Source organism: Struthio camelus, chromosome 2, assembly GCF_040807025.1.
Source record: "Struthio camelus isolate bStrCam1 chromosome 2, bStrCam1.hap1, whole genome shotgun sequence".
NCBI classification, from domain to species: domain Eukaryota; kingdom Metazoa; phylum Chordata; class Aves; order Struthioniformes; family Struthionidae; genus Struthio; species Struthio camelus.
In genome coordinates, this window is record NC_090943.1 from 53,723,777 (window position 1) to 53,740,752 (window position 16,976).

The 16,976-nt window shown below is 41.8% G+C and overlaps 1 protein-coding gene across 32 annotated transcripts in view; it reads left to right on the top strand.

The window, feature by feature from the left end:
- The window catches only part of ARPP21 (cAMP regulated phosphoprotein 21), a 148,338-nt gene extending 140,608 nt beyond the window's left edge, over positions 1-7,730 (top strand). For 30 of the 32 annotated variants that reach the window (XM_068935766.1, XM_068935781.1, XM_068935783.1 and 27 more), the window contains 2 exons: positions 5,604-5,755; positions 6,925-7,730. In XM_068935766.1, coding sequence (XP_068791867.1) covers positions 5,604-5,755; positions 6,925-7,182 — 410 coding nt within the window. In that variant the 3' untranslated portion in view covers positions 7,183-7,730. The remainder of the gene's footprint in view (positions 1-5,603; positions 5,756-6,924) is intronic. The other 2 variants (XM_068935799.1, XM_068935800.1) reach the window with 1 other exon arrangement.
- The last annotated feature ends 9,246 nt before the right edge of the window (positions 7,731-16,976 follow it).

Genomic DNA, 16,976 nt, shown 5'->3' on the forward strand with positions numbered 1-16,976 from the left:
AGGGCCATTTTGATCATGTAATTTAATGCTCTGAATAATATTGGACACAGAGCATACCCTAATCCTATCTTTATTTCCAGAATTTGTTATTAAACTGATGAATATCTTTTAGCAAGTTGTCAATCCTTGTTTTAAAGATTTCAGGTGATAGCAAACGTGCTTCCTCTCTAGGTAAATTGTCCCCCTGTTAATAGTAGGCTCTGTTGAAACTTTGTGCTTTATTTCTAATCTCAACATTTTCTAGGTTTATCTTCCAACCATGCAATTTTATTGTACCTTTTTCTACTCTGTGCAAGAGCTATTTTCCAGCAGATACCGCTTTATCTTTTGAATAAATTGAGCAAATTGAGCTCATTAGGTCTCCCAGTAAGAGGTACACTTTCTGACATCAGATCATTTTTGTAGCTCTCTTCTATGCCCTTTCCAGTTTATTGGAGTCTTTTGTGAACGTAGGGACCTGCAGTGAGCACAGCGCTCTGGACTGGGTCTCATTTCTACAGAATTTGATGTTACACTATTTCCGTACCTTCAAGGGGTGTTTCCTTGTGCCCGCATCCAGAGATTGTGCTCACTCCTCTCATGGGAGTGAACCTTTTTGTTAACTCATATTCCTTCTTTTCCCAGTGCTCCCCGTGGTGGTTGCTGAGGAGGGCTGAGCCGTACCCTGCCAGGGTATGGGTCTGCACTGCAGGAAGGAGCGTAGGGCAGAGCGGCTGCATCCAAGAAAAGCACTACTATCGCTTTGGATGGGGATGCAGCATGGCCAGATCCGTGTAGCATTGCACCCAGCCCATTTAGCCCCGCTGAGGTTTCCCTTTCAAATTCCTCTTGGGCTTTGCTTGCACAAAAACACTAAAGCCACTCTGAATTTATGCATTTACATCGAATGGGATAACATGCAAAGGCCCTTAAAGGCTGCTCAAGTGGTGAGAGTACAGCAAGATTTGTAGTCCAGGAGACTCTTGCCAGACAAAATTTTCTTAGTCCAAAGTGCTGATTATTCTTTACCCAAAGTGCTGATATAGATATTACAAAGCAGTCTTGCTAACATATGCCTCGAATCCAAACTCAGTAAAGAATCAGTCCCTCCAAACTTGGATGTGCTATTCATGAAGGATGTATGCTAAGGCCAGTAGAGCACCAAAGAGGCTTTAATTACAGCTCTGGGTGACATTTCTGGCAGAGGTGCGAGACCACTGCATTTTATCTTTTAAGCTCCGTAGCCTCATTAAGAAATTAAAGCATTTGTGGGTCTTTCATGTAGTCTTTTCTCCCTCTGGGATGTTTAAGTTAGCTCACTGTCAGCATGGTGATACAGGCTATAAAGGTTCAGAGAATTACCTTGATAATATGATGGCCCCTTCCATTTAGACTGCAATCCAAGGCTCATTTTTCCTCGGAGGCATTCATTGAAATTCTGTGCACGATTTGTTCCTCTGGTTGTTTAACAATGTCTCTCATGTTTGCCCTGATTTAAAAAAATCCTCCTTTGTAGCAGAGATAACATAGAGCAGGATGATATAATTGCAGTAAAGAGGCCCTGGAGCTTGCAGTAATAGGATGGTTCATCTGATGTATACTGCCATTAGAAAATAACCCACGTATGTATGTTCTCAGGGGGCAGTAAAGAGGCTTTTAAGGATTACGCTTTATGTAGTATGAAAGCTAATGAGCAAAAGAGCAAGTATGAAGAAAACTATTGCTGCAGAAAGCCACTTCCTGTTTTCCCTCACTTCCTGACACCTGTATAGCTCCAAAATATCCATCTCTGCCCAGCGATGCATGGCTTTTCATGCATTACAGTCAGTTCCCCAGCCTTCCCAGAACACTGTTGTTATTTTCATTTCATCGAAAAATAAATAGCATGCCAAAAGCATGGCAAAGCTGAATTCAGGATGGAAACTGCTGTGTGTGTACAAAATAAATAATTTGGGAGGAACAGCAATCTCTGATAGTCTGTCCCCTCAAAAAACAAAAGCAAAAAACCCTAGAATGGTATAGTTCCATGAGCTTTGCTTTACTGAAAGGCTGATACATTAATGCTTTCAGTTACACAGAGTTTCAGTTCTCCCATCTCCATTCTTTTTCTGGCCAGTGTGCAAAAATATGTGAAGACATCAACACACACTAAATATAGAAGGATCTCTTCCAAATGTTATGTGGTACGCAGAGTAAGGGTTGCACAGTTTGGGTTGCGGAGGTGGAAAAATCAGACCGGTTGGTTTTTGATATTAACAGCTTCTGCTACAAATGGATTGCCACATAGAGTGCCAATTCTTTCCCCTTGCTTTTGTGCTAAAGCAGCAGCCATCTAGCATAAGAGAGTTGAGCTGCTTTGTTTTTTTCACACAGCATTTGCCTCTTGCCTACAGATCTGATTGTGGATAAAGGAATTCACGTTTTCAATACTCTGTAGCCCCTCTACACAATTGGCATATATTTTTGTACATGGTCGGGTTTTTATATTCAATAGAAGGGGTGGACTTGCCTTTTTCTTCGTATATTTAACGTAGTAAAGAGTCAGACTTTGCTCTCAGGTAAAGAGAAGTGCCTTCCCTTGACTTGCAGGCCCTCTGAGGAGAAGTAGAGTTTTGACCTAGAGTGCCAATGCTCTGCTGGTGTTCTGTGGTAGGAGGGACATTCATAACATTGTTATAGTCCAAAGGATGCTAATCATAAGAAAGCCCAGGAATGGTAACTTAGGGACAGATGACAGCCAGCATCTTTGCAAGGGTACAAGCAGGTCAGAGGAACCTTCTTAAGCACCCCAGTTTCCACACAGAAGTCAAGGGAGCCAGTGATCAAGAGACCACAGTACCTCTGTCTGGGCCAGAGAAGTGACTTAGTTTCCCTTAAAGGAAAGGAAGATTCAGGAGGCAATGAGATGAGATTCTTGTGTTATATATTTTTGCTCTCATCTAATAACATTAGAGGTTTGTTAGCGTGTGAAGTGCTTTTCTGCTCGTATTGAGGTCCCTCTGTGTGGTCGGAGCATTGTAAAGAGCTCCCAGAGAAAGCAGAAGAGGTTTACTTCTCTCTCCCAGAGGTGTAGCAGGACTCTGCATGCTGGGACAGGAGTGAAGGGGTGCACGTGCCCCATGGACAGGAGAAATTGCTTAAGTTCCTTGAAGAGCAATAAGATCATGAAAATAACAACCCATAGTCCAGTGGACCTCAGCTCTTAACCTTTCCACTTTTCTGCATTCCTGCACCTAAAACGTAGAGTGGTTGTACTGTGTACTAAGCAGTATTTGTCTGCTAATGCAGAGGAGGATTTCATGAATTATTCTGGCAGGGCAGGGGCTACATGTTACTGTAATGCCCCAGGGAGATGATGCCTCCGTGTTCAGCGTAAGGACAGATCCCTAGTCATTTTCAAGACTTTTCATTTCAGCTTGATACACGTGTCTGTACCAGGCAACAAATTCATCATATTGGTGAATATGGAACAGAAAGCTGAGGTGAAAAAACACCTGTACGTTCAAACATACAGCGGAGTCTGATTAAAATAATGGTCATGCAGTTATATTTATGAGAAATGACAGAAGGGCTTCCCTATTCTTGACCCGTGTGGTGGTTGTCTGTCTGTCTGCCTCTGCACAACACCAGTTACCACTTTGCCACTGCATCATGGTCCAACACTGTGAGCCCAGATCAAACATTTGATTACGTTCACCAATTTAGATTCCCTCGCTCCCTGGTCCACCATCAAGCCATAGCTCGTTGCAACATTTGGGACTTACTTTGATAGCCGCAAATGACATAAAATGAATTATCTGTTGTTGCTTCCAGTTTTATTTGACTCCGCTCTGCTTAAACTTTCAGTGTTGCAAATGCCAGAATAGTAGTGCTAAATTTCTTATTGCTATCCTGTCTGTCCCCCCTCCCCGCCCCCCCCACCAATAATTGGTATACAGGAGCAGAAGAGGACTTCAAATTTTATTATTGCTGTATAAGCCTTCTGTAAACTCGGTTACAGCACTTTTGATGTTGGTAATTTTTGTGACTAAAAAATATGCTGACACTGTGTTTGTACTTAGGAAAAGAGCATATTTGAATGTATAATAATCTGGTGCATTTGGGAGATGTTTGATGCTACATCCCAGCCAAGTTAATCACTCATGGAATTAATTTTTTTATTGTGTTCAGTTGACTGGAGACATTAATCTCATATCTGTGGAAAAGGCATCTTTAATGCCAGAAAATTGATCAGAGGTACCCTACATTTCTCTTGCCTCAGAAGGATTTTAAAGGAAAGCTATCAGTTCATGGTAGACTGGCAGAAACAGAGACATTGCATACTTTATTTTTCTTTACATAATGAAGAAATACCCAGGTGATGATTTCCAGTTTGTGGAGTATATTGAACCATATACTGTATTCATGAATATAAATTGAGCAGACGTGACACACATTTTTCATATAAATATAACACAGTGTTGTTCCTTCTGATAATTCTTCTTTGCCTGAAATACGCTTATACTGAGAACAACACTACAGTGCAGTGCATAACTGAATGTTAAAAAAATAGGAGGACTAGAGAACGGGGAATGTCTTAAGGAAAAAACATTCACAGATTTGTAATGCCTGTGGCTGGCTGCATCGCTCAAGGACAGGCAGGATCTTTCTGCGTCTTCCTTTCCTTTCTCACATTTTCTGCAAAGTCCTTCATTTCTAACTATTAGCTTCACCTAGCCATCCCGCTTCTGTCCAGCAAGGCTCTTTCTCTGGCTGGATCGTATTGCCTTCAAACAGCACACCACTCGCAGTTTATTTCCCTTCCATGCTTCTGCTTCGTTAGCAGCTTTGCACTCCAGATCATCCAAACTTTGCCCATTTCTCACTTAGTCCTAAAGGAGCAGTCCCAACAGAAAGCCTGCAGTGTTGGTGGTGACTTTGAATGCAGAGCCGATAGTTGGAAAACAAAAGCACAAACTTTCCCTCTCTGTGCTGTCAGCAGAGGAAAGGGGAAAACCAGATATTCCCTAAGTTGCGATTTTCCTCTTTGCCAGTCAGCAAACAACTAGGTCAGAACATGACCCTTAACATGCTCTAATCATATAAAAAACATAGCCTTACAAGGAGGAGCCAGAGTGTATACACATGTTCTTCTTGATTAAATAAAGCGTTCTCTGCTTACACCCTGCTAGACAGCTGCATTATGAGAAAGGTAAGAGAGGGATGCTCTCTGAGGCATAATTTTGAAGCCAAGAAAGTAAACGGACAGATTAGATTGTAAAGGCCAAATACTGGTGTCCTCAAAGTCGATGGGAGTTTTGCCTCTGAGGAAGTAGCCAGAAGTCTTTTGCAGCCTCTGTCTAATCAGGGCTTTATGTCACGTGCCATGGTCAAGTGTCCCTCAAGGTTGTCTCTAGGGTGGGGTGGAAGAACGTAAGGAAAGATTGCTGCTTGCTAAAGTTAGCCTGCCAGGGCTGCCAGCTCATGACATATGTTGATTTCCCATAGATTTTGATTTCTAGTAACGCTTCTCTAGAAATAGAGCGGCTTTTTAACTAATGCAGGGAGAAATGATGGGATCACCTGCTGTTACTTTTTTGCCCCTCTAAGCTGCAGCTTATTTGCAAATGACTTTCTTCTTCCAGGTTATCAGGCTGTCTTGCCTAATCAGCAGCAGGGGTTCCAGGGTCTCATGGGAATGCAGCAGCCTCCCCAAAGCCAGAACCTGATGAATAATCAACAGGGAAATCAGGTGCAAGGCATGATGGTGCAGTATCCAGCCATGTCGTCTTATCAGGTACGTGGAAGCGGTAAAGACTGCTTTTCTCAGAGAATGCTTAATTAAATTAAGTTCTCATATCACAGAGTGGTCTTTACTACTTCATCACGACAGTACATGGCAGGAGGCCTCCTCATAAGTACCCTTCTAAGTCAAGCGGGTTGGTTTGCTTCCTGTTGGGGTATTCTTAGTACTCCCAATTTTCATTCTGAATCAGGAATACCTTAGGTAAACTACTTACTATAGCCTGCAGTTTGAGTAAAGCTTCATGAGGCATGAAGGAATTATACTTCCTCCTGCGAAGAAAAAGAATTTAAAAATAAGGGACAGTATTGTTCATTTTTTTGCTATTGCGGAATTGTTCCCTGTCATGAAGTTGAGTGCTTTGCCTGACCCAGTTATGAATTACTTGTCCGTGAAGACTCCTGCCAGTGCCTTAAAAGAGGGGAGTTTACATGTGTACTAAAATCAAACTGTAGCCAGATAGATTTATGCTTATTGAATTTGAGGGCAAGGGAAGGAGATGACTTGATTTTTACCAATACCATACGTCACCTAGACTTCCTTATCATCCCAACATTATACCTGGATCCAGTGAGATATGAGGACAGCTTATGAGGTGGCCCGTGCATGTGTTTCCTACTGGTCCCTCTGGAAAGTTAAGAATCTTACTAAATGACTTCTAATTCATTTTAATAGATTGCACTGATTGAGCAGCCTGTCATCTTTTCCCTTGACTTCTCTAAAAACACTGCAGCAGTCCAGATGGGAACGGGGGGAATTGCGTGTGGGTAAAATTAGTCCCTTGAGTTTTCAGAATTGCTATGTTGAAAATGTATTTTAAAGGTTAATGATCAGGTTGAAGACTTAGACCTTTTAGATGGCCTAGATATACCAGCGTTGAGTTTCCTGTCTGCACTGATCCTGGAAATTCACATTCAGCTAGATCATGACAGAGCCACTTAATAGACCTAGGAGCACAGTGATTTCTCCTTAATCCTTCTCTTACCAAAAGTAGATGCTGATGGATGAGAAGAGTTCTGCGTAGCAGGAAGTGCCACATCTTGGCAGAACATGTTGTGTATTACTCAAATTCAGATAGTGGGAAAATAGGAATACTCAGGACCTACTTTAATTCGTTTACTAATTTTTTTTTTTTTTTTGCCTGTTTCTGTGTTCTTGTCTAGGTGCCAATGACCCAGGGTTCTCAAGGATTGCCACAACAATCATATCAACAACCAATCATGCTACCTAATCAATCAGGTCAAGGAACACTTACAGCCACTGGAATGCCTGTTTACTGTAATGTCATACCTCCTGCCCCACAGAACAACCTGCGGTTGCTTGCGCCACACTGCCCCTCCAATAACGTTCCAGTTATTTCTGCCAACTGCAGGACAAACTGTGCAAGCATTAATAACGCAGGGTGGCAGGTCAAGTACTGACACTGTGGCTTAGTGTGGATATACAAGGATAGCGGTGCATTATTTGACAAATAACTCATGGCCTTCAAATGAAGAGGAACACAACAGGATAATCAGTTGAGGACATAAGTACTGACTATGCTCAAGTGATTTGCTGCTGGAAAATCTGTAAAAAAATAAAATTAATTTTGAAAAAATGTTTGCTGGTTAATGGTGCATATTTTTGTCATGTCTGCTAGGTATGCCTTTATAGCTTAGCTAGTGACATGAATTCATTGAGGTAAGATTTTTTCCTACCACTGAACACCACTGTGTAGATTGTAATATCCCTGATTCGGATTAGTTTTGTACTTTGTGTTGAGTTTGTGAAGCTAAAAGTATTTAAAAATATAATAAAATCACATTGTACCAAAGCTGTAATGGAAATTAAAAAACAAAAACAAGAAAGAATTACTGAATGGAAGGAATAATTTATATACACTATAGAGTTTTTTTATGGATATATACTGTATTGTAGTGTTTAATCACAATAAAGCTATTTGACCTCATGGAGAAAGGTCATGTTTCTACCACCTGCTTGGTCTTCTCTCTGTTTTTGAATGAATTTCCCATGGTTTCTGCATTGTCTTGTTTCAGGTCAAGCCTGGGGGGGGGGGGAGGTAAGGCCTTACAGGTTTGTAAGAGTTTGGTGAAAACACATACTGGTGCCTTTGCATGACTGAGACAGCTAAGGACACGTTAGAGTAGGTACCCAAAAGAGCTCAGGGAATGAGATGTGATACATCATTTTAAACTAAGTTTATGTTTTTTTCAATCCCTAGGTCCACTACGGCCTTGAATACAACTGACCACAGCTAAAAGCCTCTGCTAACTTAAAGCTGCTTAAGAGGCTGTATTGCAGTTGAATGTAACAAGACATAAATAGCTGTCCAGTGATATTACATCCACTAGCTGGAAGATCAGCACTGGTGTAGCAACCACAGTACCCAGCAATGCTTTTGATCTGTGGAGATACTCTAGCCAGTTACTGCTACTCAAGCTATAAAGCCATTTTACAACACAAAAATGGCAGTCCAAAATCTGGTCCATCACATTAAAGTAGTGGGTCAGGACAATATATTTGTATTTTTGGTTCTCAAAACATACAGAAAGTGGTTTGGCTGAAAGTTTTAGAACTTCTTTTAAATTCCTGTGGCATTTCTCATTATTGCATCCATTTTCACTCAAATTCCCAGCTTGTTTTGATAAATTATTCTTCATTCATAAATGCTGCATAGCGTTCATCGTTCTGCTTCGGTGATGACAATGTTTGAGTGGTAAATGTGTTTACCAGAGAAAAGCATGTGTCATTGTGTTCACTTAAGCTGCTCGTATGGTTGAACACCTTTAAAACAGGTAGAAACTGAAGACCCCAGAATTACGCATATGCACCATATAAAAGTCTGAGATGCTTCCTATGTGTATAAATCTACACAAGGCGTAGTATGATTTTAGGTACATTCAAGATGACAATAGACTACAATGTCCTTGACCCTTGCTAGTCTCAATATGAAACAGCTTTTATTTTTCCTTTAAGATGAGTGGTAACTCCTTTGCATGCTTCAGCTGTGGAGGCAGGAATTGAAGGGGCTACCACCCGTATTTAAAACTAATTTTTTCTCTTTTATACAATAAAGTTGTTTTTCAAAGTTCAGTCTTTCTTGCATACATTTCTTAAAGTGTGGAATTTCTGTTGAATCCAGTCCTATGGGATCATAAAAAAGCCAAACAATCTTACGTAGTGTAATCACGATCCATTTGCTGAGAGACAGTCAAGAACATGAGCAGGTAAGTAAACACAATTCACTCTTCAATTAGAGGTGAAACGCCTAGGGAGTGCATACAGATTGATTTTTTTTTTCTCTTTTTTTAAATTAAGATAGGGCATATGAATTTTGTCTGTGACCCTGAACTCTCATTTTAGACAGCCGGCGCTGTATGGCTATGATTTGCTTTTTAATATGTTATATATTTTTGACTAGCGTTAGTATCATTATACATAATGTTTTTTTTTCTTCTGCTGAGTGATTGATGGCTGATTGAATGACCATCCTTCTCTTTCAAGGCAGGACCTACTGATGGTGACCTTGAGCAGGACAGGTTGTGTGTGGCCAGGCTGAACTAGCGGGGTGGGGGTGGGGGGTGGGGGGGCGTTTCTCTGGGCATGGAGTATCAAAAGTAAAGGGACCGTCTGGAAATCACTATATTTGAATCCTGTTTCTTCTCTTCATTGAGGCACATTACCTTATTGATCTGCTGTCTCCTCAGAGAACTATGAATGAAATGCCTGGTAAAAAGAAACCCTTCACATCATAGATCAATGGCAGACTGGGCTGTAGATGCTCTCGGTAGCGATAGGGAAAGGGGTCAAAAAGCAAAACCTAGGACCCCTGCTTCTTGAAAGATAAATTTCCTCATACCCTTATTCCACTCTATTGGTCACATATCCTTGGAATTAGGATATCCCATGATTGACTGTGGCTGTGAATTCCCATGGTTTACCTGTTTCTCTCCATGTGTTCAGTGACCAGCTCATGTAAAACATGTAAGCAACTGTGGGGAGCACGGATCCTACCGACTGACTTCCTCACCCTTGTGCTAGGAACACCCACCTACAGATTTCATGAACCTCTTTCTGCTGAAGGGGGCCTTTCACTTTTTATTCAAAATTGAGCAGTTTCAGCAGTAGGTTCCAGACACCCACCCCAAAATGGCCTATATCTGGTGATTGTCTCACTCTCCAAAGAGTTTGAATCTCCTTAGGCGTAGGAGGAAACTGAACTTGATCTCCCTCAGCTATGGAGAATGCCCTAATTATTAAGGTATCACATACATGGGGGAGACATCTCATGTGTATTGGTGGTGCACAGAGTTGTTTTATTCTAGAAGAATTTATATTTGAAGACAATTAATTCTATATCAAGCTAAGCATAAAAATTAATTTCTCCTAATTTTATCTTTTTTTAAGTCTCTCTCCTAAATTTTTCTTTCATTAATAAAAATCATCTGAGCAGGATTTCTTAGCAGCCTTCTGCTTCTACAGTAGAGGATTTCCAGTATGGAGGCATTGTCAGAAAGTGAGAAGGAGCTGAAAGAAGCTACCTGCAGATGAATTTAACCAAAATGGATGGTGAAGTTCAGAGCTTTTTCCCAGTCCTTTAAAATATTTTGCATGCATTCTCCACAAGAGGATAGCTGCTTGACTTAACCTAGCCAAACTCAAGCATCTCAGCAATCAGTGTCTATGAATTCAGACTCCAGTTTGCAGCAGTGAAATGACTTACAGGTCATTTCCCCTTCTCCTGTGGGGTTGCTGTGTCACAGGAGGTTTACTTTTCTGTAGCCTTCTCTTTAAATTCAGCAGACTTGGGCAAGTTGTACTCGGTGGCAGCCCTGTTGCGGCACTAGGGGCTGTTCATGTCATCTTCCCTTTATCTGGTGAGTGCTTGCTTTGTCTGTTGTGTTTTGCTTTGTCCTTCTTTTTTAGATTCTGAAGCTGATGGGAAGTTCTCCCAATGCCCAGTATACATTTAAGCTGCCTCTTTTTATTTATTTATTTATTATTTGTTTATATTGCATTCAGAAACTGAAGGGGCTTATTCAGAATTAAGCTGACTGCGTCAGATGACGCTGGTTAGCCTTTTGGATGTGTCTAATCCATGTGGGCTGTAATTTGCAGAGACTGTGCATCCTAACAGAAGCCAGATGCTATCTGCTATTGTTTGCCCTTTGTACTGCCCAAGAAAGCAATGTTTTCCCTCTAAAACTGCAATCTCTTATGTTTCTGTTTAACTCTGTGTGACCAGCGTCCTGTATTGAAGGCAGACTGTATAAATTATCCCAGCAGAAAGTAATGGAGATGCATGGGGAGGCCATCAGATGCTAACAGTGTCTCATCCCACCATTAGCTGCTCTGTGGCAAGGCAAACCTGTCCCAGCACGGTCACCAAGTGCTTGAATGTGATTCTTCCATCAGCATTCCTGAAAGCAATGCAAAATAACTGAAGGGAAGCTGGTTTCCTAGCGGTCCCTTAATACCCAGGAAAGAGCCTCTGGTAGTGAGCAATGCCCAGCCAGGCCTGAGCGCTTTGACTTGCCATCAACCAGGGCCCCTCTGTTGTCTCGCCAGAGATTATGCTTTATAAATGCTTCCAGCTTGAAAACCTGGTTAGCTCACATTGTCTAAAATCACATTTCTGGAGCAGGAGGCCACCGCGCAGCCTTAGGTGGTAGCCAGGTTAGGGCAAACACTGAGCAGTCCTTCTTCACAGCAATCCTGCAAAGCCTCAAATGCTACTCAAAGCTGCATGGTGGGCAACAGTGTGGGCCCATAGTGTTTTGGAGGGGAAAAAGTCTCATGCGTACGTTGTCGGTGCCACTATAATACAGATGACACAGCAATGGAGCAGGAAGCCTGCTCCTGAGTCAGGGCGTAAGATCCCCATTTCTAATTGAATTTCTACCCCTGGTTTGCTTTAAAAATTGACTCTCTTCCCGCCATTCTCCCAAGAAGTCTGTATAATGAGTCCTTTAATCTGTGGCAGTGGACTGATGGTTAAATAATTAAAGCCACACAGTGTTTCTGAGGATGGTTGGACTAGCATCAATATTAGTGAAATATTGCTATATTGTTGTGTGCTGTGCAGGAAAATGGTTGTGCCTGCAGAGTTTGGCTTTTGGTGGAATACTGCTAAAAATACTGCTTTCCGGCAGGTGATGAGGGGGGATATCAACTCCCTCCCCCAGCTCTTTTTACAATAGCCTACCTATTGTGGAAGGGGATTACTCTTCATTACCTCTTCTGCCGCAAGGACAGGGGGACATTAAAAAAAAAAAAACTTATTAAAGCAGCAGTTTCAAAACAAACAAAAAGGGAGAAGAGCTCTTTTTTCCCCCATAGAGTGTGTAGACAACTTGGGGCATTCCTTGCTGCGGGACATTGGGAATGGCTTCAAAAATGAGTGGCCAAGTTCATAGAAGAAATTCGTACTGATGGCTGCTAAATTCAGAAAGCCAGCATCTGGCTCACGGAGGTGCTGAGCGAAATCACTGTGGTGGCCACAGAGGGTCCTGGAGAAGCATTGCCATGTGTTTGCACTAGTCTTAAACCCTTCCCTAGGCATGGTTAAAGATGGGAATTGGACTGGGATGAACCTCTAATCTGACCTGATGTGGCAGTTCTGCTGTAAAGCAATATTAATTGCCCAAACATTAATAAACAGATTAATAAACATTGGTATCATCTGACAGAGACCATCCTGTAACAAAATCTGTGAGAATCAGGAGGAGGAGAGTCTAACCCTGGGTTAACTTCATGCCATTTGTGTAATGTCAAATGTCCCTGATTGCCTCAGTAGCTACTGGCCTTACATAGCTGGTTGTTCTGCTACGCAGGGTAGGATGTAATACCATGACAATGTAATAACCCTTCCAGTGGGAAGTGCTTGTTCACTCATGATGCTTTTCATCTTCTTTCATCTCTTTTCTGTAGCATATAATTGTTCACTGCAAAGGTTAATTATGCACAAACAATGTTTTTTATGGTAAGAGATGTTTCCTTTAGATGATAATAATTGAAATATTTTTCAGGTGACTTTTCAATACCTGATCTATTTTTCCATGTCAAAAGTCCTGGCTTTTCTAAACGTCAGGTGTGGTTGCATGTGCCGCTAATAGTGCTATTATAGCATTTTTGTAATTGACTTTACAGAGGTTAATCAATGTAGGAATTACATGAATAAACTACAAGGGAGCACCAGAGACAAGCTTGCAAGCTGAAGAGTAATAGATATTTTGGGTAAACTTAAGGATGGCTTGCTGGAAAGCAGTATTGAATTCTCTTTCTCTGATTTTCATTTGGAGATATCAGCTGCAAACCTACATGTGCTTAATGAAGCACTATGTCTCAGTTTATCCTTGCATTTCTAAGAAATAGCTCTTTTGGGCAGCGGATTTTGGAAAACAAGTCAAAAGACTGCTTTTTATGCTATGGGTGCAATTTTACAAAGGACAGCCATAAAACGGAAATGTAAGCTGAGGCCAATGTTATAGCAAAGATAAATGCTCCCCAGTACATAAATCATCTCAACTGAACTCAACTAAATAAATCCCTCAAGGAAGGCTTTAAAAATGCCCCTCAAATAGTGCTATGTAGTTTGGGATAAAACACAGACTTCACAATTACAAAAGCTATATATATATATATCTGTATATTTAAACCCTTAGGTCATATGGTTGTGAACCAAGGCACTTGCCATTGCCAAGTTTAGCTTGCAATCTACATCAGATCATCTCCACCATCATGAAAAACTACTTTTATTTGCATGGAGAAGAGAGACAGATGTGAAATCTTTGGTAATTTTTTTGTAGATAATGGCCATTGGGAGTGATAGCAAGATCAAGTGAATTGATAGTAGTCAAGACTGGAAATTTTGCAGTTAGTGCCCAAATCCTGGCATCAAATCTTATGCCAGATGGAGCTTGTGGGGGGAAAGGGCTTCTCTATGTATGGGTGGGTGGGTGGGTGAGTGTGTGTGCACGCGTGCATGTGTGTAAAAAGTTTCATGAAGGAGAGAAATTTTTTGTTTGTTTGTTTCTAAAGCTTTTCAATTCAAAACAAAGCTTTTACAAATTTTTTGTTATCCACGCTCCTGTCTTCCAAGCTCAGCCTTGCTGAGTCATTGAAGGTGAGATTTAGTCATGAGACTCAGTGTCGGGAGATGTGTGATCACGGTAGAATTCTTTAATGTGTAAAATTTAATGCAGTTGTTTGGACTCCAAATTATCTTATCTGAGAACCAGGCAGGAAAAAAATTGACATTGAGACCAAAACTTGGATTGCAAATCTTGAAGAATTCTGCCTTTGAGATTAAAAACTTCTCAAGTATGTTAGAGAAGATTTTTACAAGAAAAAAAAAAGAAATTGTTTTCAGCACCTCAGACTGTGCTCTCCACTGTAAAGGCCAGGAGATCAGACCTTAAAGAAAGGTACTGGATATTTACAAGTTTCTCACAAATAACACAGCTTAGAGCAGTTCTTATCTATACTCTTTTAATTAATTGCATTAACAAAGAGTGACGTGGAGCCCAAGCAATGTCCCGAATCTGGAGTCCAACATCTACCTGACACAAATCTTTAGTGAAGTTCAAGTCTTGATGGTCTTGTTGGCGCTTGCAGTGAGGTTTCTGTTATATGGAGCAGGCAGGAATGCATTTGCACTAAATTCACATGTCATGCTTGAACCAAGCTCCTGTGCATGCTGATGGGCACTCTTTCATTTTGTTTCTTCTGTACAGATGAAACTGAGAAATACAGCTTGCTGCAATTTAGAGAAGTGCTACAGGCATCCATAGTGCTGCCTCCTACTGGGTGCAGAAGCCTGTTGAGCAGCCTGTTCCTTTGACTATGAACTATGCACAGCTTGGTGCTTCTTCAGTTGGCATGGATACTGGAAAAAAGACATGTCATGAGGCCCTACCCTTATTCCACTGGGCTAAAATTATCAGGCAATGTTTCAGAAACTACAAAATGTTCCAAATTATATGGAAGACACTTGGGTAAATCTGGTTACCGTTCTTGGAACGTGCTTGAGGACCCTTCCTGCTGTCCTAGGGGTGGAGGGGGGAAAATGGTCTGTCATAAGTATTTCTTGAACAGATTTTATCTCCCCAGTCTATTGAGATTTGAAGATTATACGTATTTGGCATGTGGTGGAAGGAGTTACTGCTGATGTACAAATACAGATGTTGCAAACATCAGAGCTCTCACACAATAGTGAAATGATCTCTGGGCATGAGGTGCTGACACAGCACAGGATTAGTTTTGGCCTGAGAGCTGTTCTGTTATTTAGTCATGCGCTTTTATGCTCTCCTGGACTGGGCTGTATGTTTCAGACAACTGCCTCACTCTACAACAGATGTACAAGATGCAGAACTAGAGTTATTGCCTCTCTTTGCTTGAAAAATAATTGTGGTTTGGATCAAATTTTTGAAGTGGGAAGGCTAATTGTCTGAACAGAGGTATGTATCTGTTTAGCAAAAATGTCTGCTAGTGAGAGTAAGTAATGCTGTCCAAATATAAATGCATAAAAGGAAACTGCAGTTTTTTCAAATCTTTCATCCAATAGAGGACACTCATGGTATAATTGTAATTTATGGCCATTCTTGTCATCAGTATACTATGTTTTTTTAAAAATAGGCAGTTAAATACAAAGGTACCCGTGGCTCTATCAAAAAGTTATTTTGCAAAGGAATACAGCTGTGTTATGAGAAACTGAGAATTTCTTCTGCACTCAAAAGCAGCAGAAGTACTTGAGAGCAAGCTGCAGCGGCAAGCACTGCTCAGCTCTGCTCTGATGAGCTCTGCAGGTGCTGTGAGACGGGCGCGAGCAGCTGGAGAAGACCTTTGGCTTCGTTTTTCTTCCTCTTACCTTCTTGTTTGTGCTGCCCAGAGATGGGTGCAGCAACATCTCCGAAGCCGCTCGCCTAAGCGAAGCGACAGCGCACATGCCCACCCCGTCCCACAGAGAAACGCTACAGCCAGGCTGAGACCTGCGTGCCACGTAACACCAGTGCAGCTCGTACACCAAGCAATACCCCCACCACCTGCCTTCTGTGCCCTGTTAGGGGACAGTGTTACAATATTCGTTGTACCGAGCAAGCATGAAAAAGCCAGCTGGAGCTGTACGCAAGGTTGCCAGAGAGTGCGTTTCTAATACCACTAATATGTGTGAGATCTCTAGAAAAGGCTGCACAACTCCCTGGTACCCCTGAGATCCAGAAGGGAGATGAAACAGATGCTAATAACCACGCTCTGGGAACGGTTCAATGGGAGAGGACTGATCTTTTGAGCTCACACAGAAGCACAGGCAGAAAAAGTACCGTTAGAGCCATCCTCAGCCCGTGTTATCAACAAAGAATATTTCGCTTTGCTGCTGCTGCTTTCATTAGAAGAAGAGCTGTTAACATCAGTTTTTCGTGACAAAGACATGTCCTGTACAAAGATTTGCGAGGATGTAATATTCTGGGGTGGACTGAATCACTCTTGGCAGGTGCCCGATCCTCTCTCTGTTGACAATAGGGGAGCCAAGATAAGCAGCTCAGGCCAATGTCTGACTTCTGGACATGGGATAAATGACACTCAGGGTACGGAAAACTTTTTAGGTAGACAAGGGACAACTACTGGGCCATACCCCATCCTGACTATCAGACCCCCACACCCATATTTTTCCGGGCGGCATTACCAAAGTTGAGCACAGCCTTTTTCAAATAGATCAATGCCGTGTGTCTCATGGACAGTAGCTGGAGAACGGGCCTGAGGTCTGGGATGCTTTCTCACAGAATGACTTATTTCTTCAGAATTAGTAAAATGCGTGGAAAGGCCACGGAAAAGAACAGGAATACATGTTTTCCACTGACAGATGATAGACCAAGAACTTTTAATGCAATTCACCACATCTGTGGATCCCGGAAAAAAATAAGGGTCACAACTGTTTGGCTTTTCAGCCTGTTTGTCCAGTGTATTTCTTCTCAACAGTCATTTATCTGTTTCGGGCTTCTCGGCTGGTCCGTTTCACAGTGAAACGGTGGCTGGGAGTTTGTAAGAAACGCTGGATCCCAAAGCGGCCTCCGCAGTAGAGAAGACCCCAGAAGCAGAGACCGGCACTGTCAGTGGTTTTCTGAGAGCAGAAAATGTCATCTGCAGGCCCGACTGCCTCAACAGATGCACATTCCTGTCAGTCAGCTTGGGTTTACAGCCGCACCTAGCTTGCAAATAG